Source organism: Rhinoraja longicauda, chromosome 2 (assembly GCF_053455715.1).
Source record: "Rhinoraja longicauda isolate Sanriku21f chromosome 2, sRhiLon1.1, whole genome shotgun sequence".
Classification (NCBI taxonomy): Eukaryota; Metazoa; Chordata; class Chondrichthyes; order Rajiformes; family Arhynchobatidae; genus Rhinoraja; species Rhinoraja longicauda.
The window spans coordinates 58,392,167-58,415,997 of record NC_135954.1 but is presented as its reverse complement, the minus strand read 5'-3'; the positions used below and the strand labels follow the sequence as shown (position 1 = coordinate 58,415,997).

The 23,831-nt window shown below is 42.7% G+C and overlaps 1 protein-coding gene across 3 annotated transcripts in view; it reads left to right on the top strand.

Annotated features, from left to right (window-relative positions):
- The window catches only part of drosha (drosha ribonuclease III), a 138,284-nt gene that overhangs the window by 79,410 nt on the left and 35,043 nt on the right, over positions 1-23,831 (top strand). For all 3 annotated transcript variants that reach the window (XM_078419456.1, XM_078419440.1, XM_078419448.1), the window contains 5 exons: positions 421-491; positions 3,904-3,948; positions 11,646-11,803; positions 16,441-16,546; positions 18,321-18,462. In XM_078419456.1, the coding sequence (XP_078275582.1) occupies positions 421-491; positions 3,904-3,948; positions 11,646-11,803; positions 16,441-16,546; positions 18,321-18,462 (522 nt within the window). The remainder of the gene's footprint in view (positions 1-420; positions 492-3,903; positions 3,949-11,645; positions 11,804-16,440; positions 16,547-18,320; positions 18,463-23,831) is intronic.

The following is a 23,831-nucleotide window of genomic DNA, read 5'->3' as shown; positions in this document are numbered from 1 at the left end:
ATTTGTCTTTTAGTATGTTGAATGAATGAAATCTGAAAATCATTTCAGGGCTGGGTTAACACATGGAGTGGGCTGTGAATTAAGCCAAACAAATGCAAACAAAGCTAAGTTTCAGGAGAGAAATTTTGGTAAGTGAGTCAATTGATTGGACATCAAAGTTGGACCACACTTTTTTGGGGGTAAATCCTTCTACTCGTGTACCTGATAGTGATTTTTAGAAAAAATGTCATACCTTTAAGTTGTTAATTTATCAAGGAAAAATTGAATTTTATCATTTGCCATGCATCTGTTCTTTTAAACAGATTAATTATTGTAATTCTGAGGTAGTTAATTAGTTTGTAGCCAATATGACCATCTGCCTACAGTGATTTTTAGTTGTGTGTTCTAGTTTGTGTTTGATTTTGGATATTAATTTTGCAGGTGCTGTGTACTTAGAGGGTGGTCTGGAAGAAGGCAAGAACTTATTTGGTCGACTGCTGTTCAATGGCATGGTAATATATGCAATGCCCTTTGAACACCTTCCTCGCTTGCTTTTAATAGCCATATTTAGAATCATTGTGCAAAGTTAGAATCCATTAATTGGCGCAGATGGCATTTTTTGTGGGGCTTTGTTTCCCAAGAGAAAACTAATGGTTATTTTCTGAACAGTCGACTCCCTATCTGAGCAAAAATTTACTTTGAGGTAATCATTCTCTGCAGCTTTTTGTTTAACAGTAGACTTGATGAACAAACAATTAGTGTTTTAAAGTAGCACCAGCTCTGCATCAGTTGCTGCTCCGTTGCTAACATTGCTACAATTAGGTGTCTGCTTTAATTGTCAGGCTCGTAATTGGCAAATTAATGATGTGGTAAAAGAGAGAGGTAATAAAAGCTGCAGAAAAATCCTGTGTAAATGTTAGCTGACCTTGTGGATGTTAACTGTGATTCTCCATTCATTCTGCTTAGCCCTGTCTTTTATTTACTCCTTTATGGAAAATGGGTTTTGTTGGCATTTATTGCCATTCGTAATTATAAAGGTGGTGACGAATTGCCTTGTTGAATAGCATCTTGCTCTCTGTCAACCACAGTGTAGTGTTGCACCATTTACTGCAATGCTAGTAAAATATGTTAATGTTAGTCTGTAGTCATCACCAAACAAACTGCAGTAGGAAGGTTGGGGATAGCATCAAGCTAGGAAATTAGGGGTGCGTGCAGCAAAGGTACAGCCGTTATCATGGATGACTTTAATCTGTTTATAGATTGAGCCAACCAAATTGGGAACAGCGCTGAGGAGGAGGATTTCCTGGAATATATACAGGATGGCTTTTTAAACCAATATGTAGAAAAAACGACTAGAGGGCAGGCCATCCTATTGTGTAATGAGGGATTAGTTAGCGATCTTATTGTGCAAAGTCCCTTGAGCAACAGTGACCATACTATGATGGAATTCTGCATTAGGATGGAGAGTGGCACGGTTAAGTCGGACTAGGGTCCTGAACTTAAAGAAAGGAGTCTTTGAAGGTATGAGACGGGAATTAGCTAGGATAGACTGGCAAATTCTACTTAAAGGATTGACAGTGGAGATACAATGGCAAAGATTTAAAGACCGCAAGGGTGAACTCCAAAATTTGTTCATCCCTGTCTGGCGAAAAAATAAAATGGGGAAGGCGGCTCAACTGTGGCTAACATGGGAAATCAAGGATAGTGTCAAATCCAAGGAAGAGGCATATAAATTGGCCAGAGGAGGCAGCAAGCCAGAGGACTAGGAGGAATTTAGAACTTGACAGAGGAGCACAAAGAGGGGGAAAAAAGAGCACAAAAGAAAGCTTGCGGGGAATATAAAAACTGACTGTAAAAGCTTCTTTAGATATGTAAGAAGGAAAAGATTAGAGAAGACAAATGTAGATCCCTTACAATCAAAGACAGGTGAATTTATAATAGGAAACAAGGAAATGGCAGATCAGTTAAACAAATACTTTGGTTCTGTCTTCACTATGGAAGACATAAACAATCTCCCAGAAATACTCGGGGAGCGAGGATCTAGTCGGAGGGAAGAACTGAAGGGAATCCACATTAGTCAGGAAATGGGGTTCGGCAAACTGTTGGGACTGAAGACAAATAAATCCCCAGGGCCTGCATCCCAGAGTACTCAAAAAGAGGCGGGACTGACATATGAAAGAATGGGTCGACTGGGCTTGTATTCACTGGAATTTAGAAAGATGCGAGGGGATTTTATAGAAACATATAAAATTCTTAAAGGATTGAACAGGCTAGATGCAGGAAAAATGTTCTCCATGTTGTGGGAGTCCAGAACCAGGGGTCACAGTTTAAGTAAGGGGTATGCCATTTAGGATTGAGATGAGGAAAAAAATCTTCACCCAGAGAGTTATAAATACAGTTTAGTTTAGAGATACAGTGCGGAAACAGGCCTTTTGGCCCACCGAGTCTGCACGAAATCTGGAATTCTCTGCCACAGAAGGCAGTGGAAGCCAATTCACTGGATGTTTTCAAGAGAGAGTTAGATTTAGCTCTTTGGGCTAATGGAATCGAGGGATGTGGGGGAAAAAGCAGGAACGGGGTACTGATTTTAGATGATCAGCCATGATCATATTGAATGGTGGTGCTGGCTCGAAGGGCCGAATGGCCTACTACTGCACCCTATTTTTCTATGTTTCTATGTCATTCAGTAAGACACATGGAAACAAGCCCTTCGTTCCAACTTGTCCATCTGACCAAGATGGCCAAACTAAGCTGGTCTCATTCACTCGTGTTTGACCCATAATGCTCTAAACCATTCAACATTTCCTATCCATAAACTAGCATTAGGTCTAGCAGTATTAGCAGTAAGTTGCATGCCTTTTAAGTAAAGACATAGATACAATTGTACAATTGTCAGGATAGTTTGAAAAGATCTGGGATGATTTGTCCTGGTTGGTGAGAAGTTGTCAGCCCTTGTGTTCAGCATCAGAAGATCACAGATAGAAAGAAATTGTTGATAATTCTCACAAGGAAATCGAGAGCAAATGAATCACTCAGAAAATGGTGAGAACTTGGGGCACACATTTACAGAGAGTAGTTGGAATGGGTTGCATTTTAGGGGAAGATTGACACAAAATGCTGGAGTAACTCAGTGGGTCTGGCAGCATCTCTGGATAGAATGGAAAGGTGACGTTTCGGTTCGGGGCCCTTCTGCAGGCTGAAGAAGGATCCCGACCCAAAACGTCACCTATCCATTTTCTCCAGAGATGCTGCCAGACCCGCTGAGTTACTCCAGCATTTTGTATCTATCTTTGGTATGAATCAGCATCTCCAGTTCCTGTTTGATTGCATTTGAGGAAGGTGAGTTTGTTTGTGAAGTGGGACAGAATGGTAGGATATGTTGATGTAAACTGCGATTCTCCATTCATTTTGTTTAGCCTTGTCTTTTATGTATTCATGTATGGACAATCTGCTTTGTTGACAAGGCCAGCATTTATTGCCATCCCTAATTATGACGGTGGTGACAAGTTGGCAATAGGTGACAGTAGATAGTTGATTAGGTTGGACAAGTGAGGCTAATATGAGCTAAAATCTGAGGTGAATGTGTTGTGCAATAGGGTTTTTCCAGTGTTCTAAATAGTTTGTAATCTCTGAAAGTGGCTTTGGTTTCTTGCCGCTGAGTTGCTCTTTGTATGTTTCCTTCATTGCAATTACTTTACCCTGGCATATTGACATTTCTGTAATGAACAAACTCTAGGTTAATTGGTTCTGATTTTATTTCACATTTTCTTCTGCCTTTATTTTGATAGCACTATCGAATGTTTAGGAATGGGTCAACATTAAAAATGGTGGTGTAACCTTTTGCTTTGCAGTGTGCCTACTGAGCAGTGTAAGTATTCGCGATCCATCCTCGGAATAATGACAAGGCCTTTTCTATCCCTGCAGGATCTACGCGATGTGTGGCTTAATTACCCACTTCATCCTTTACAAGTAAGAGCCAGCTTCTCTCATTCTTCAATGTGTAGCCTGTTTATTAGACTGGATGCTTGACTTGTTCTTTGACTTCTACCTTATATGGTAGGGTATGTTGCTGCCTGGTCGTGAAACTGTATTTAATTTGTTATTCCATAAATAGGAGTGAGTTTCCGTGAACCAAACCAAAAGTAGCTTCCTTGTAAGGGTAGGGAGGGAGGGAGGGAGGGAGGGAGGGAGGGAGGGAGGGAGGGAGGGGGGAGGGAGGGAGGGAGGGAGGGAGGGAGGGAGGGAGGGAGGGAGGGAGGGAGGGAGGGAGGGAGGGAGGGAGGGAGGGAGGGAGCTGCGGAGCTGCGGAGCTGCGGAGCTGCGGAGCTGCGGAGCTGCGGAGCTGCGGAGCTGCGGAGCTGCAGAGCTGCAGATGTTGGCAATGCAGAGCCAATTTCTCGTTGTGTCAGATGTGAGTGATATCTCTTCAGGCCAGGCCTGCTGGAAGGATGCTGAAGCATGCAGCGCAGAAACAGGCCCTTCGGCCCAACACATCCATGTCGAACAAGATGCCCAAATAAGCCATTCCCATTTTGCTTGCATTTCCCATAACCCTCTAAACCTTTACTATTCTGTCGAATGTCTTTTAACTGTTGTCATTATACTTGCCTCCACCACTTTGTCTGACATTTCGTTCCATATCTCTACTCCCACCCTGTGTGTGAAGAGGATGCCCCTCAGATCCCTTTGAAATCTTTCCCTTCTGATCTTTACCTATGCCTTTTAGTTTTTGAGCCCCCCCCCCCCCATTCCCTGGGGGTAAAAGACTGTGTGAAATCACATTAGCTATGTTCCTCATGATTTTATACACCTCTATAATATGACCATCAGTCATAGAGTGATACATTGTGGAAACAGGCCCTTCAACCCAACTTGCCCACGCTGGCCAATATGTCCCAGCTACACTAGTCTCACCTGCCAGCATTTGGTCCATATCCCACCAAACTCGTCCTATCCATGAACCTGTCTAACTGTTTCTTAAATGTTGGGATAGTTCCTGCCTCACCTACCTCCTCTGGGCAGCTTGTTCCATACATCTACCACAAAAGTTACCCCTCAGATTCCTATTAAATCTTTTCCCCTTCACCTTAAACCTATGTCCTCTGATCGTCGATTCACCTACTGTGAGCAAAAGACTGTGCATCTACCCGATCTATTCCTCTCATGATCATATTCATTCTATAAGATCACCACTCATCGTCCTGCGATCCAAGGAATAAAGTCCCAGTCTACTCAACCTCTGCCCATAGCTCAGACCCTCTAGTCCTGGCAACATCCTCGTAAATTTCTGTACCCTTTCCAGCTTGACAACATCTTTCCAAAACCAGAACTGAGCACAATACTCTAAATGTGGCCTCACCAACATCTTATACAACTGCAACATGACCTCCCAACTTCTCTTCGTAATACTCTGGCTGATGAAGACCAATGTGCCAAAAACCTTTTTGACCACCCAATCTACCTGCAACTCCAACTTCAGGAAACTATACACCTGCACTCCAAGATCCCTCTGGTCTACAACACTACCCAGAGCCCTACCATTCACTGTGTAGGTCCTGCCTATGTTAGACTTTCCAAAATGCAACACCTCTGCATTAAATTCCGCATTAAATTCCTTCAACCATTTGCATTAAATTCCTTCTGCATTAAATTCCTTCAACCATTCCTCAGTCCACTTGGCCAATTGATCAAGATCCTCCTGTCTCCAATCCATCAGTCTCAAATGCTCCAAGGAATAAAGTCCTACCCTTCCCAACCACTCCTTTATAACAAAAGCCCACAAGATAACACCCACCCCAGGCATTTTTCCCTGCAACTGCACGGGATGTGACACCTGTCCCTACATCTCATCCTCCCTTCCATGCAGCGACCCCAGCAGCTCTTCCAGGTGACGTTCAAGTGCACTTCTTCCAATTGTGCCGGCGAGATCAAGCGCAGGTTCGGCGATCGTTTCGCTGAATATCCTCGCTCAGTCCACCTAAACCTACCTGATCTCCCGGTTGCTAAACACTTTACCTCCCATTCCCTCACTGACCTTTCCTTCCTGGGCCTCCTCCATTGTCAGAGTGAGGCCCAGTGCAAATTAGAGGAACAGTACCTCATATTTCTCTTGGGCAGTATGAATATTGACTTCTCTAACTTCAAATAGCCCTTGCTTTCCTTCTCTCTCCATCCCTCCCTCTTCCTAGTTCTCTGACCTGTCTGACTGTCTAATTACATTTTATCTCTGTTTGCTTTGTTGTTACCTTCTCCAAGCTATGATCTTTTCTACATTTTTTAACTTGACCTGCATCCCCTTTGCCTTGTTTTCACACTGTACACTTACTTATCTCTGAATCTCCCCCTCCCGACTCTCAGTCTGAAGAAGGGTCTCAACCCGAAACGTCACCCATTCCTTCCATCCACAGATGCTGCTTGTCCCACTGAGTTACTCCAGCATTTTGTGTCTATCTTTGGTTTAAACCAGCATCTGCAGTTCCTTCCTACACGACTGTTTCCATGACTTTGTTTCAAAAGTCAAGAGTGTTTAATTGTCATAAGTACAGACAACGGAACAATTAAATTCTTATTGCAGCAGAATAACAGGCCTGTAAAGAGTAGTCAGAGATAACATAATGAACAAACAAAAAACTAAAAACTCTAATATTAGTGCAAAAAGCCTGAAGTCCTTAGTGCAACCAAGACAATTCATAATCTAGTTAGTGTTTAGTCATGTTCAAGAACCTGATGGCGGTTGGGAAATAGTTGTTCTTAAACCTGGGAGTCACAGTTTTCAGACTCCTAGTAACTAGTCTAGGAGTCTGGAAGCAGGCTCGTAGATAGTAGAAGTGAAGTGGCCAGGGTGGTATGAGTCTTTGATGATGTTGGCTGCCTTTTTTGAGGCAGTGCCTCCTGTCGATCCCTTCAATAGTGGGGAGGTCAGTGTTTGTGAGGGTCAGGTCAGTGGGGAGGTCAGATCTGGCGGTGTCGACCACTTTTTCTGATCTCCTCTGTTCCTGGGCATTCAAGTCACCGAACCAGGCCATGATGCAACCAGTCAATATACTCTGCCGTTCAGCTGTGGAAGTTCAAGAGAGTATTTGTCGACAAACTGAATCTCCTCAGTGTTCTAAAGAAGTCGAGGCATTGATTGCCTCCCTTGAAGATTGCGTCAATATGCTGGGCCGAGGACAGATCCTCCGAGTTTATATTTCAAAGTTCCAAAATTCACAGTTTCTTGCTGTTCAAAGAAATGCAAACCTTTTACTTATCTGTCTGGCTATAGATTGTAATAGCAACTCTAAGTCCCTAAGTGGCGCTGTGCAGCAACAAAACAAACAGATAGTTTTAAATTTCATACGGTACTGGACATTGTTGGATAGTCCACTCAGTTAGGGGAAAATAATATTCCCTGGGCCTCAGAGGAGAATTTCCCACAGGCCACCAACTAAAAGAGAATTGTGAGCTAATGGGATTTTTTCCCCTCATCAACAACAAAGTTGCCGCCATTCCTGATGCCATTTAGGCTAAGAACTACGAAAAACTGTGACTGCCTGTTATAATAAATGTATTGTGCGGTCCATTTTTTGGAGCCTCACAACAATTGTCCAGGCACAAAAGAGTGAACAAGAAGGTATTTATGAATAAAATGTTCTCTTATTTTATGTTGATGATTTTTCTTTCTCATCTGTTAAGAGAGTGCCGTGAATTCTCCAAGGACAATTGCTCAGGGATAAGGCATCCAGTTCTCTGATGTTACTTCTCATTGTGTCAGTAGTTAAAAGGCAAATACACATTCCACAGGTTTGTCTCCATATCCTCTCAGTAAAACCCAAAGGGTATAAGAAAATAACTGCAGATGCAAACCCAAAGGGGCTTGTTTGATGCCAAGGGAGGTAAGGTGAGGGATTCTTCATTGTTGGCAGTTGTTGATTTTCTGATGGTAGTGCACTGTGTTGAGTGGGAGGCTGAGAAGTCATGTGGAATGAATAATGAACCTAAGAGGCTTGTTGGAGAGGATTCATGGGGGAGAGGAGGCGGGAGGTGGGGAACCAGATACAGCTACATCCCATATCCACTCTGCTAATACACCCCCTTCTCCCAACCTCCTCCCCACATCCAGTCATCCAAGCCAAACACATTTTTGAGTCATATGAATGGCATCGGGCATTTGGGTACCAGGGTTATTCGCCCAACAATGTGAAAGGAGGTGTTCTTCATTTACTCTCCCACAACATCCAGCAGGGTCAGCCTAGTGGTGGTCATCAAGTGGTGATTTGATCGAAGCTTGGTTTTGGAAAGCAACTGACCTAAAGAAAGAGACAAACATTTCCAGCTGGTGAAGGGTGTCTTGGGCAAAAAGGAGCTGTTTTTGGAGTGAAATTAAAGCTTTCTCCCTCAGAAAGGTCAAGAAATGTAATTTTGAAATGTGTACATTTACACATGGGAATTTTATTTTCATTACTTTATCATTGACATTGGGAGCTAGAACCTTCACGGTCAGTCTTGTGATGGTGAGCTGTGCTCTTGACCCCATCTTTCAGGACTTAGTTCCTACTCTGCTCTCTGCATCCCCTCGACTGTGTAGCCATATATTTCATTCATTTGTTCTATATATCTCTCTTCTTTCACCGTCTGTATCTCTCGTTTCCCTTTCCCGTGACTCAGTCTGAAGAAGGGTCTCGACTCGAAACGTCACCCATTCCTTCTCTCCAGGGATGCTGCCTGACCCGCTGAGTTACTCCAGCATTTTGTGTCTGCCCAAGGAGGTCGTTGAGGCAGGTACTTTTCCAACATTTAAATTATATTTGGGCAGGTACATTTATAGGAAATGTTTAGAGGGATTTGGCCCAAATGCAGGCAGGTGGGACTAGTGCAGATGGAGCATCTTGGTTTTCATGGGCAAGTTGGGCCTGTTTCCGTGCTGTATCACACTTGTGACTCCCGTGGTATGACTGCCACAATAAAAGTGAGAGAAGGTGCAGCCAAGGCAGTTGCATGCAAATGAGCATCAATCGCATTGAATGATGGAACCATTGGGCTTGGCTGACATGATTGTGGGCACAGGTTATTCTCTCCACCTGGTTAGAGCAAGCATCTCTGACCTAGTGGACTGCAGCATGGTGTATGTTTGCAGTGTGTCAGTTCCCTGCCAGTGAAACGTCACCTTTGAAATCCAGTGTCGCTTGTGTCGGTGAGCTCTGCACTCATTCATTCACCTGCCAGAGTAAAATTCTGCACTGCGGCCACTGTGCATTGTTAAAAACAGCACGTTTATTTATTTTATGTTTAGACCTCCAAATTGATCTCGTCTTTGTTATTCTGTTTCCAGCACAACATTTATCCTTTAGCATTTCTCGTTGGATCATAAAGCTTTATCTCACAATGCTTGCAAGGACTTTCGGAGCTGACCATTGTGGTCGTGCAAAATTAACATGCAGCAATTGCTTAATGAAATCAATGAACCATTTCTGGGTCATGACAATATCTGAGGATGTTACCATGACTCCCCCAAACACCTTGCATGCAATAATCCCTTCAGGTGTCTCTCCAGCCTTTTTGACCCCACTCCAAATCGGGAAAAAAACAAAAATCAATTGCAATTATACCAAGCGGGAAATAAAGTGTTTCTGAGATAATTGCAAGTCTTTTGCAAATATTTAATTTTTGAGTCGGACCAACAACAAGGTAAATTTTATGGTGCATCTCGTGCACAGAGATCAACTTGGCTCTTGTTTAAAATTAGAGATTAATATTTTGTTTCTCGTAATGAGGCAAGAAATTGGCCAGAGTGGTGTTATTTTTCTATCTACTGCAAGACAGGGACAATATGTAAAAATACTAATGTTTTTATCACTACATAACCAATTGTGCCATGTATTTGAATTTCATGTGTGCACCCTTCTTCCTTATTTAGATTTAAAATATATATGCATCATACAGAATTATCACATGGGCAGATTGCAAAGAACTACGGACATTTTTTAGTCCTTGAGTAGAAACAAACACACAGTACTTTTGCAGTTTACTAAGAGCTTTTGTCGCATGTTGTGGTTTCTTTGGGGTCACTACAAGTTCAGGTTCCTTCCACAAGGCTTGCCCTGACTACAATCAAGCCGTCCACAGTTTACAAATACAGGGAAAAGGGAATAACGCTGTCCAATTAAAGATAGACAGAGGGTCTCCAATGAGGTAGTTGGTGATGAGATGGTTTAATTGCTTGATAACTGCTGGGAAGAAAGTCATCCCTGAATCTGGAGGTACACATTTTCACACTTCTGTATCTCTTGCCTGATGGGAGAGGGGAGAAGAGGGTGAGACTCATCCTTGATTATGCTGATAGCTTTGCTGAGGCAGCATGAAATGTAGATAGAGTCAATGTAAGGGAGGTTGGTTTGCGTGTTGGTCTGGGCTGTGTCCACAACTCTCCGCAATTTCATGCAGTCTCGGATTGAGCTGTTCCCAAACCACGCTGTGATGCATCTCGATCAAATGCTTTCTAATACGCATCTGTAGAAGTTGGTGAACGTTTTTGGGGACATGCCGAATTTCCTAAGCTTTCTAAGGAAGTGTGCTTTCTTGGCCATTGCCTCGATATGGCTGATCCAGGACAAGTTGCTGGTGATATTTACTCCGAGGAACTTGAAGCTTTCAACCATTGCATTATTGCAATGCAAGTGATAGATGGAGCAGCCTTCAATATTAATAGTGTGGCAGATTGTCAACTGGACATGGCACTTCCAGTGGAGTCTTTCCCTTTGGAAGGAGATGTGGAGATTTCGCTCTGACTAGTGAAAGGATGCAAAGCTGTGAAATAGTGAGAATATTGCTGGGGCTGACTGCTGTCACTGAGCTGGATGAAGTGCTGATAGAGAAAATACTCCGTGTGTTACAGTATGTTGGGACGGTTTAGATATTTTTATACAGAGTCGCATTAGGTCCTGTCATTGAACTAGACTGGGCATAGGATCACCAGGAGTGCTGAACTTCACGGTGCATATTTGATTTCTGTCTACTGATATCTTAAAGATATCTTGGCCTTTCAGTTGACTACTGACCAACTAGTGACAATGGTTAGGGTAGGGGATGAGGGCAGATGAAAGGGCTGTTAGCATTCCAGATTCCACCATAACACCACGATGAAAAATCAGTGCAAAATCCAGTCCTCGCGAGCAAATTTATGATTTGAATTATTTTGCTTTGTCACGTCCACAGTTGTTTCTCAGCTGGTGATTAACTGGCTACCGTGTCTGACGTACAGGACCAAATGGGAAGGTTCTCAATAACATTTCCTCACAATGGTCGGTTGTTCTGCTAATTGGTCGTACAAAGACAAGCAGCTTTTCTTCCAACTCCATTACTGCAGATAGATCAACGGTCACAACAGTTTTAAAAGCCCCTTGTTAACTGCGATCTCGCAGGAAGGATGTGTAACTTAAGTCTATCTTTTTCCTCCCTTGCCATGCATCACACTTCAATCCAGAATTCACACGTCAGACCAAAGGTAACAAAATGCTGGAGTAACTCAGCAGGTCAGGCAGCATCTTGGAGAGAATTAATGGGTGACGTTTCGGGTCGAGACCTTTCTTCTAGGTTGATGATGTTTGTCTAATTTGATGCATTAGAATGTGATCACTTTGCTGGGATTATCGATAGAAAAGTTTAAATATTTTTCTGCTTTTTATCAGCTGCAGGAATCAAAATCAGACAGGCCTTTGATTGACACGTCTCCTGTTCTGAAGAAACTGACAGATTTTGAAGAGACAATTGGAGTGAATTTTATCCACATTCGGCTCCTGGCACGAGCCTTCACTTTGCGCACTGTTGGATTTAATCATCTAACTCTGTGAGTTCACTACATTCTGCTCTGTCTCCAGAATAAGTGTAACAGCTGTCTTATTTTGAGCTAAGCTCTAATATCTTTCAATTTTACATTTCTGTTCAAGGTATTTTTTAACCATGGACTTGCCCTGAACTCTGCTCCCTGACAAATTGTCAGTCATTTAAACTTTGCTCAAATCATGGTGTTCTGTCCCTCACCTAGGCCTATGTTCTGGCTTCTGCCCCACATGGCCACCTGTTCATTCTTTCCCTCCCCACCCTTCCCCACATCCCTGTAGATGTGCCCTCATTTCCTCACTCTCCCAGCATTTGATTATTTGAATTATTTGTTTCACTCCTTCCCCCATTTCAAAGACAAGCACCTGATTTACGCACCCCCACGCCTGAGTGCCAAGACGCACACGTGATCTCTCCCTCCCCTGGGAGGCGTTTTACCCCGTGTGCATCCTCAATCTTGCTCCCTTCTCCTGATGCACACCTTGCCCAAGGTTCTTCTTGCGTTTGAGGCAGCAGAAATTATGTAACGCCCTCCAGGCGCTGTACCCGTGCAATGTGCTGTTGTCAAGGGCCGTGAGGTCTACCCCTCCACCAGGGGGATGGAGGGCAGTGCAGTCGAAAATGACGTGCTGCGCTGTTTGCTGGTCTGCTCCACACACGCAGGCTGTTGATGAACGCAACCCCCAACGATGCATGTTGGTACTGAACCGGCCGACCCCTGTGCGGAGCCCGTTCAGGGCGACCCATGTCCGAGCCGGGTGGGGCTGTGGTGTTCAGTGCGACAGTGAATTGAGGAGGTCGCGAAGTCCTCACCGGTAGAAGTACCCGCCCAAAGCATCCCCCTGTCACGGCCAACTCCATTGCCCACCAGTTCCTGGCCAATGGCCACTCCAAAGACGCGGACAAGAACCATACTCGTCCTGTCAAACAGGAATCCCCTAATCATTGGAAAGCTCCAGGCGCTGATGGGCACCTGTCAGCACCCTTTTCCTCTGCAGAACTTTCTACTATCATCTCTCAACTGAAATGTGGAAATGCTCAGGGTCCTGATAACATCCCCCCCAGATTTCCTGAAACACTGCGGTCCTAAATCCCTGGCCTGGCTCCGTGATTTTTGCTCAAGGTGTACACTAGGAACCCATGCCTTCTCTTCCCTCCACAAAGACCTGTGCACGACCTGATCTCCCCTAGAGGGGTACCATCTCCTCTCGTTCTACAACCTCTCCCCTAACCCGGGCATGTGCTTACCCCAGTTTCCGCTCCCATGCACCAGAGGTGGCACCTCAACTTGGTCTCTAACTGGGAAATGTTCCATTAATTTCTTTCTCCTGTGCTCTTTAAATATTTGCTGTTTTCTGAGAAAATTGACTTTGTAGTAGATAATTTTCGGACTTAGTCGCAAATCTAACCAGCTAGTTAGAACAGTGTTATTTTTAAAATGTTTTGTATTTTAAAACAAGTCCCTGATTTTGCACGGTTTACCTCTATGGTAATGGATTTTCACACAGTCGCAGTTTAAGTAGTTTTGTTTAGATTAGAGATACATCGCGGAAACAAGCCCTTCGGCCCACTGTCCGCATTGACCAATAATCCCCGCACACTTACACCACACACACTAGGAACAATTTTACACATACCAAGCCAATTTACCGACACACCTATACGTCTTTGGAGTGTGGGAGGAAACTCAACATCTTGGAGAAAACACACGTGGTCACGGGAAGAACGTACAAACTCTGTACAGACAGCACCCGTAGTCGGGATCGAACCCGGATCTCTGGTGTTGCAAGCGCTGTAAGACAGCAATGCTACCGCTGCCACCCAATGGGAATAAAATTATTTCCCTGATTTTCTCGCATCCCACCTGCCCCTTCCCTGTTGTGATTTGAGCCATTAGCAGCTCCAAGCATGTTTGTAAACTTCAGCCTTGAACCATTAAGCAATGAGTAAATGCACGAGATGGTATGTGCACATTTGTTTGGAAAAATCAATTTAATTTATGGTTTGGTTCCACTAGAAAATATATTTTCCGTATCCCTGTAATTCTACTGAAATCAGTAATGAATCATTCAAAGCTATCATAGGTAATTCTGATGACAGGTGCCAAAGGTTTATTTTGCTGTCAAATAGCATCAGAATGAATCCAAAATATCTACTGCATGTGGCGACAGACAGTTAAGTGTCATACTAAACATATTGCTGAATGTTTTTCTGTGGAAATTATGGTTTGATGCATTAATGATACAGAACTGAAAAGGGTCCATTTTCTTGTCTGAAGAGCTTGTGTGAGATTGTCTGCCGAGGATAGGATTTGACGTCAGTGGCTTTGAATAGCTCTTTTATGAAATAACAAGCTAGGATGTGCCCTCTTGCACTTAGCGTGCCTCCTCACTGAGATATTTACGTAGTTAGATGTCCCGATCACCCAATTAAAGGTGAAGATTGGAAGTTGGTTTCACTAGAAGGTGAGTGGGTGGGTGCTGGCAAAAAGAATAAACATTCATGGTGAGGAATGTGGATTTCCAAGTGAACCTGGAAATGTGTCTTTATTCTTTAATGGCTAACTGTGGCTGTAGTCTCACATGTGAAATAATGGTAATGTCAACTCTGACACACAAGTGACTCGAGCCAATGTCTTGGAAATGACTGAACCCTACACAATGTTGAAACTTTCTTTACTGGCAGCTGCCTGGTTAGTTTCCCTGCTTTGTTTGTGCTCACTGATTTGTACAATAGAATTGATCTCTCATGCGTGTCATAAGCATTCAGCTCACCCTGACTTGACTTTGCCGAAATGATGCAGCTGGTTTTGTCTCAATCTGTAATCTTTTCTTTTAGCTGCAGCATTGCGTCCATAAGGGTTCTTTTTTGATCTTGTAGCACCAGCTAAATGAAAACAGAACTACAGCAAGATCCATGAGATTCGAGAGGTTAGAAGCCCATTCTTGCAACTTGTGGCTAAAAGGCTAGGCTGATGCTCCAGGACAGGACACATGAGACGTTAGTCTGAGCCCCATGTGCTCTCTGAGGTGTATGTAAGGGGTCCGTTGGCACTTTTAAAGAAAATATATCTTATTCCTGATATCCCGTCCATTATTTTCCCCTCCACCAACTGCACAAAAGCAATCCACACTGCTAAAAAAATACTTCAGCACATTGATATTTGTTTGAGCTTGTTATGTATAAATTAGCTACAGAATTTCCTACATTTTAACAATGACTTTTTAAAAGTGCATTGTTATTCGTAAAATTCTAAGATTCCTTTAACTAAATGTAAAGGTACATTATACAGTAAATACGAGCCTCAGTCTTCAGCTTGGCATTTGTTGGTTTTTTCATACATCAGTTTTACAATAGCACGACACATAAACTTCAACACTAGATCTGCCGTGAAGTCAAGAGTGTTTTATTGTCATATGCTCCGAAATGGGACAATTACATTCTTACTTGCAGCAGCACAACAGACATATAAACATGGTACTGTAAACACCATAATGAACAACAAAAAAGTTCAATATATTTTTTTAAAAGCAAACAATAATAGTGCAAAGAAAAAAACAATGCCCCAAAGTCTATGTAGTTCAGAGCTTAGTTGGAGGTTGTAGTGTTTAATAGCCTGATGGTTGTGGCAGGAGTGAAATGAGAGTGTGGCCAGGGTGGTGTGAGTCTCTGATGATGCTGGCTGCTTTTTTGAGGCAGCGACTCCTGTAGATCCCTTCGTTAGTGGGGAGGTCAGTACCTGTGATGGACTGTGCAGTGTTCACCAATTTTTGCTATCTTCTTAATTCCTGGGCATTCGAGTTACTGAAGCATGTCGTGATGCAACCAGTCGATATGCTCTCTATTGTACACTTGTAAAAGTTCAAAAAAGTATTAATTGACATACCGAATCTCCTCAATCTTCTAAGGAAGTAGAGGCATTGATGGGCATCAATGCCTTTATGGATTGCATCAGTGTGCTGGGTCCAGGACAAGTTCAGAGATATGCACGCCCAGGAATTTGATTCTCTACACCACAAGGTAGCTCTTCTTCTCCAAGAAGCCCTTCTTGCTTAAGTCCATACTCCGCCACCTCCAGTCTAAATTCCATTTGGAATATTTTGGAGGACCATGAACCAAGAACCACTGTCCCTTCGACGGAGACAGGTTTGTAAATCCTTGGCCTCCCTCTTCTAATGTCAACAATCAGTTCCTTGGTGCTCTGACGTTGAGAGCAAGGATGTTGTTCAGGCATCTTTCAGTCAGTCAGTCGATCGATCTCCCCCCTATACTCTGACTTGTCATCATCTGTAATTGTCCAACAACGGTGACATTGCGGCAAATTTAAAGATAGAGTTGGAGCTGTTTAATATCTACACTTGTGTGCTCTGTTCATTCGCAGGAATGTCAGATTAAATAAAATAAATTAAACTTTATGGATGGAGCTGTGCAACACAAGATTCCACTTTAATGGACAAGATCAGTGATGTAAAGATCAGATTGTGGATGGTTATGAAGCCAGTCAACAGTCATTTTTAATCGTGTCCAAAAAGCTCTTTGTTCCATGTAATTACAGAGACCCAACATAATTTGAGTGCTTTTCAATTTAATTTGTTGTTTCCTTAGCACTCATTGATTTTTGCAGTATTGATCTCTTTTTTGCAGGGGTCACAATCAGAGGATGGAATTCCTTGGAGACTCTATAATGCAATTGGTAGCTACTGAATACTTATTCATACACTTCCCTGACCACCATGAGGGCCACTTAACGGTGAGACACAACGCGTGCCAGTATTAGTTACATTAAAATCTTATTAGGAGCTGAGCGTCTGTATTTTTAACATCCTTAGACAAAATAATTTTGTCTATCTCAATCTTAGTCCGATCAAAGCTCATCTTGCTATCTGTAGCATATAAATGTATTGTAAATATTTTGCTACAATAGGTCAATTAAAGTAACGTAATAAAATGATAATTTAATTTAAAGGATATTTAAAAACAGTCTTATATTGGTAATGACTTCCGATTTACTTTTATTTGCATTTCCTGTTTTATCATACTTTAAGCATATCCATTATTGATTCTTAGCCTGCATTTTTTATGGAAACGTTATTTGAACTTATTTCTCCCCCCAAACACTGGTCTCTCCAACCAGTAATGGCAGAATGGAGTGTCTATGCCACTTCTCTTCCTCTCTGATTATATACTACAGAGATTGCTGGGCCTTAGTAACTCTTATTTTTCACTTTGACAATGACCAAAGTTTTGCTGTTCAATTTCCAGCAAAATACAAAGACAGTAAGCCACAATATAATTAATTACTGGCTGACTGATTATAAATAAAATAACGATTAATTCCATCTGTAGACTCTTTTTCATTTCTCCTCCACCACTGTGCACCAGAATGACAATGGATCTTAACCAGCCATGTACAATACTGGAAGAGTATGTCTTGTTTTTTAACAGCATCCTTGAGTTTCAACCCCATTATATCCCCAATTTTTTTTTAAACAAGTGGGTACAATGTGGTGACTGTAGGTCTTTTGTTACATTTTATCAATCAATTAATTTCTTCTTTCGTATGTCAACTACAACAATCAAAAGTGGCAATTGGTGCTTCAGAGTACCCCGTAGTCGACGCTAAATTTCGCCAGTTTTGTAGAACTACCCAGGTGGACGACGAGGGCATAAAGCAGCTCCCACCCCAATTAATTTCTTATTTCTTTCCTGCCCTTTGTTTGGCTTGCACTCTGGAATTGATTTTAAAAAATTGGCTCAGACTCTGTTCAACACAATCAAAATGCTGGGGCAACATGGCATTTTAAGGCTTGCTCTCCTTGTTCTAGGTATTGGCAGTTGTGAGTTTGTTGCAGGAGCCTCGTCAACTTGCAGCAGTGTATCTTGAAGAAGTATTGGACAGAAGGCAGGATTAATGTTTTAAAATGGTTGAGATATCAATCACATTGAAAGACAAGATGTCCCTGAGTAACTCAGCAGCTCGGGCAATATCTCTGCAGATATTGATAGGACATTTCTGGTTGCGATCCTTCTTCAGACTTCAAATCCCGACCTGGAACATCACGTATCAATGCCCTCCAGGAGTGCTGCCTGAACTGCTGAGTTACTCCAGCACTCTGGGTCTTTTTAGGTAAGCCAGCATCGGCAGTTTTGACCTAGAGCCACCGACCTTGCAGAAAAATCTGTTAATTGCCCGGAAATTTGTGGGCTTTTTTTCCTCTGCAGAGATGCTATCAAATCTATCAATTATTTTCCAGGATTTTTAACTTTCCAATGAGAATTGTTATTAAACATGAAAAACTGCTGAAGTTGAGAAAATATAATGTCAGTTAAGAGAGAAAGGTTTTGTTGTAAGGATGTCAATGTGAAACATGACCTCAGTTCCTGGCTCCACAGATGCTGCCAGACCTGCTGAGCATTTCCAGCACTTCCTATCTCATTTTTCCAGTATTTTACATAAGGATAATATTTATGGTAGACAGGAATTGGTTGTAACAATGTTTCTGCTTGCATTGTTGGCTCTGTAGCTGTTGCGAAGTTCTCTGGTCAACAACCGCACACAAGCCAAAGTAGCAGAAGAACTGGGTATGCAAGACTTTGCTATCACCAATGATAAGACCAAAAGACCTGTGGCACTCAGAACCAAGACCCTTGCCGACCTGTTGGAATGTGAGTGCTTCTGGTGCATATGATGTGTTACATAATCTTAACATTACTCCCTAATCTTATGCAAGTTTATTTTATACTGAAGGCTATGTTTCATTGCATTTAAATTTTGACTATGGCATAATATGACTTGCTTCCCACCCCAGAGACTCTTAGCGCAGAGGTTTAAGGCTGGTGTTCCACTGATGCACTGTTGGAAATGCCACTTTAATAGAAGATTTTAAACTCTGGGACAGTGGCCTCTCAGGTGGGTGTAAAAGATGACACAACAGCATTTTGACAAAGAACAGTGGGGGATATCTCCTGTGCCAGGGCCAACGTTTATTTCTAACTCAGCGTGGCTGAATCAGATTATCTGACAATTGCTGTTCGTGGGATCTTACTATGTATTGTGCAAGTTGGCGACCTTATTTCCTACATTACCACAGTGACTTTACTTCACTGGCTGCAAAGTGACATGAAGGTGGCTGTAGAAATATGTTTACTTTCTTTTTGTGTCTTTTTTGGCTAATAAATATATGCTGATTTCTGGAGCTGTGCCCAATGTAGAATTATATGCAGAGTTATTCGAGATAAATCTTGTAGAAGGTTAGGCCGTTCACAGAAAAGCAAATGCTTTATGAACCTCTGTCTGCTGTACATGAAAATTATGATGTAAGATATCTACCATCTTCCACTTTAAAGCACATTTATGGTCAAATTTTGTTTGATAAATCTCCTTTGAACCACTTTAGTTCGCTTAACAGTGTTAAGGGTGCTGCATAGATGTTGTTAAATAACCAATTCCAATTTTAAAGGCAAGTATTGTATCTGATCCAGAGAGCAGATGCAAAGAAATTCTTTTTACAGCCAGCTTTTGTGATCTTGCTTGCACTACCTCTAAAGGTGGAGGAAGCAGCTTCATTTATCACTGTCAAAAGAGAATTGGATGTATACTTGCTTGTACAGGGAAAAAAAAAATATGGCTCTGGAAAGAGTGGCGTGGGAGTGAGATTAATTGGATCTCTCTCTCTCTCTCAGAGCGCTGGTACATTTGATAGGCTGACTAGTGCTGTGCGATTCTATAATTGCTGCTGTATGATAGGAGCACTCTAGTGCCACTGCAGGGCCTGTTGTTATGCCACACACAGCACGTGAAGTTGAAGGGGAGAATGGAGTCAGGGGGCAGTGAATCTCAAACTGAATTACAAATGCCGGCATCCCATGTGAAATCCTGGAGACTAGCAGATCCCCACATCTAAGTTCCCCATTTCCATGCTTGACGGATGGAGATGTCCCTGAAGGAGCATGATTGGTTAAAAATGTACTTTTTATGTTCTTAAGTTGCAGTAGAAATAGGCCATCAAGTCTACTCCGCCATTCAATCATGGCTGATCTATCTTTCCCCCTCTACCCCATACTCCTCCCTTTTCCACATAACTCCTGACATGTTGGAACAAGTGGCAACATTTTTTAACCATACCTTGTACTGCATCCCACTGTCATTAAATCCTTGGAAGAACTTAAACCGCAGCTAATTGTGGCATTTCAGGACAGCCTAACATGTCTCGGGAGTTCAGTTTAGTTTAGAAATACAGCATGGACACAGATCCTTCAATCATTTGAGTCCACACTGACCAAGGATTATCCTTTCACATTAGTTCTATGTTATTCCACTTTTGCATCCACTTCCCACACACTAGGGGAAATTTACAGAGACCAATTAACCTACAAGCCTGCACGTCTTTGGGATGTGGGAGGAAAACCAAGCACACAGAGGAAATCTATGCGGTCACAGGTAGAACGTGCAAACTCCACACAGAAAATACTCTAGGTCGAGATCGAACCGAGTCTCTGGTGCCGTGAGTCAGCAGCTCTACGAGCCATGCCACTGTGATCACTATTATTTTATCAATGTGTGTCTACTTTGCCTGAAAATCAATCAAAGTAAACCAGCTCAAGGCTTTGACATCATCACTTTTCCTCACCCTTCCCAGTGTTGACTGGAAACTAAAATTCAAAAAAGAACTGTGGTGCAAATTAGGGATTAGTAAAGAAAGTAGAGCTCAGTGCAGGAGTAACTCAGCGGGTCAGGCATCATCTGCGGAGAACATGGTTAGGTCAGGACCCTTTTTAAGATTCAAAGTCTGAAGAAGGGTCCTCACCGGAAACATTGTCTTATCCATGTTACCATAGATGCTGCCTGACCCACTGATTTACTCCAGCACTTTGGGTTTTACTCAAGATTTCAGCAACTACAGTTCTTTATGTCTCTGTCTAGTAAACAAACTCTGTTCAGTGGCAAATTCCAAATTATCAGATGTTGGATGCCTTATCCATCTCTTCTTCCAAGGATCCTCTGAGGAAGGGAAATAGTATTTTCCAAATACCAGTTAAATGCATCACTGATGCACAGGGACACCTCTTCTCTGGTTGTTGGCATGAGACACAAGAAGACATTGACCAGCAATTGCACTTAAACCTACAGGACATTCACTTCCATGGACGAGGACAATCAAAAGCATGGGAAGAAAGAATCATTGGGTGATTAAATAGAACATGCATTTAATTGACCAAAGACCAATTTCAATTCCATTAAGTTTTTGCCCCAATGCCAACGTCCATTTCCCCTTCTCCCAAGACAGTTTGCTGATTCCATACAAGCGACTGAAGTCGTGCTGTCTCAGATTTACAAGCTTGAGGCTTGTGGTGAGCCAGAATAGAGGAGGTTTTTGCTTTTCACACTGTCAGTATAGACCATGCTGGACCCAAGTCATGCCTCTTTCACTTCTCTTCTGTAGACTGAAGAAGGGTCTCGACCCGAAACGTCACCCAACAGGCAGAGTCATAGAGTCTTACAGCATGGAAACAGGCCCTTCAGCGCAACTTGCCCGCAACAGCCAACATGTCCCGTCTGCACTAATCCCTCCAAAATAGTGTCTTTCTGCTGACTGGTTAGCACGCATCAGAAGCTTTTCACTGTATCTCGCTCGGGTACACGTGACAGTAAACTAAACTGAAACCTGCCTGCATCTGGCCCACATCCCTCAAAGCCTGACCTATTCGTGTACCTGTCTAAATGTTTCTTAAACTGAGACGAGACCCACGTGTCTTCAGAGACAAAAGAACCAGCAAAGAAAACTACAAAGAGCCAGGGGGGTGGGGTGGTGTTGGGGGCAGTTGCAAACAGCTTCAATGCACGGGACAGTTTTCAGGGATTTGTGAGTGGATCTGATTGAATATGACACAGCTGACACTGACCGTAAAGAAATATGTGGATGAGTGAATGCCTACAAAAACATGGAGTCTTCCCCAAGCAGAAGCCTTCTGTGTACCAGGAGATTCATAATCTGCTGAAAGGGGCTAAATCTGTTGCATTTAGGATTTAGAATCGTACAAGAAGTCTAGGAACGATGTGAATTAACTCTACTTCAGTCGTGACCTGGATCAACTTAAATTTCCCTATAACCGCAACAGGTCAACAGTAGATGGTATCTCACTGGCTCTCCACTCTCTGGACTGTCTGGATACTGAATACAGACGTCAGGCTGCTGTTCATCATCTACAGCTTGGCATTCAATGCAATCACCCCCTCCAGTCTTACCACCAAACTCCAGGACCTGGTCTTCTGCACCTCCATTTGAAACAGCATCCTTGACTTCCTCATGGGCAAACCTCGATCAGTGCAGAACACCTCTTCACTGACCACCACCACAGGTGCACCTCAGGACTGCATGCTTAGCTTCCTGCTCTACGCTCTTCACACCCATAGCTGTGTGGCCAAGCAGGGCTCTATGCCATCTACAAATTTGCCATGGCACCATTGTTGCTGGCCGAATCGCTAGTGGTGATGGATCAGATTGCAGGAGAGAAAACATCTGATTGTTTGAGTGGTGCCACAATAACAATCTCTCGCTCAACGTCAACAAAACCAATGACTTCAGAAAAGGGACTTTGGAAGACCATGTACCAGTTTTTATTGGTGAGTCCCCAATGGAGTAAAATAGTAGCTTCCAATTCCAGAGAGTTAACATCTCAAATGAAGGGTCTCGATTCAAAACATCACCTATACCTTCTATCCAGAGATGCTGCCTGCCTTTCCCACTGAACTACTCCAGCTTTTTGTGGCTTACATCTCAAATTATATGTCATGGGCCCAGTACATAGATTGTAATCATGAAGACGTGCCATGCATCTACATTCGTAGAAGTTTAAAAAGATTTAGCATGTCACTGAATACTCCATCAAACCTTAGTAAAATGCACTGTAAAAAGCATCCTGAATGGTTGCATCATGATCTTGCTTGGCAATTAAAAATGCACAGGCTATGTGGCAATTAAAAACGCACTGCAACATGAGGCTACAATGATGGTCTCAGTCCCGTCCAAAACAGGCACAGACCTCCATCAAGAGCATCTACATGAGGGGCTGCCTGAAGAAGGATCCTCTGCATCCGGGCCATGCCTTTTTCTCACTGCTACTAGTGGGCAAGAGGTACAGTAACCTGAAGTTCCTTACCATCAGATTCAGGAATAGCTACCTTCCACAATTATCAGGTTCTTGTACCATCCTGCATAACTTCCATCCTATCTCAGTAACACAACATAATGGACTGCCTTTTGCACTGCCACAAACTTGTTTTCTGGTAGTGTTTTTGCACTAATATATCTTGCTTTTGCAGCCTTTTCCTTTTCACTATCTTGCGAAATGAATGTATTATTTTTGTTCTGTGCGTTCTCTATCGACCTGTGATGCTGCTGCTAACAAGATTTTCATTTTACCTGTACCTCATCGTACTTGTGCATATAACAATGACTTGACTTCACTTCAGTGCCTGACCCTGCAGCGAGTGGTGAACAGAGCCCTTGTCCATATGAGTGTCGTCACTTCCTTCCATCCGGTCCATCTTCATGGTGTGTTGCATCAGAAAGGCTGGAAGTATCATCAATGATGCCAGTCACCTTTTCTCTCTTCCAAGGCCATTCCCTTTTTTCCCTCCTGCCTTCTGGAAGAAGATGCAGGAGCTTGAAAGCCTGACTAATCAGACTTCTACCCCTATTGTGATCAGACTCCTGAACTAATCGCCTCATCCACACCCGCTTCCCAGAGGTGCTGCAATGTAACTACCTTTTTTACTTGTTTCAACATTGCATTGCAATATTTAAGGATGCACTGCTATCTTTGCACCATTTTCTTATTTTGCATTTATTTTTGTATTTATTGTATCTATTATTTCATGTATACTGTTTGCCCTGTGAACATGCAAACAAGGGCTTTCGTTGCATCCTGATGTAGTTACAATAAACCAATCTGAATTGGTATGTTGGCTCCCAACGGTCGTTGTTAACTCATACATGTTCAATATGGGCAAAAGGTAACAGATTCTATTTGAA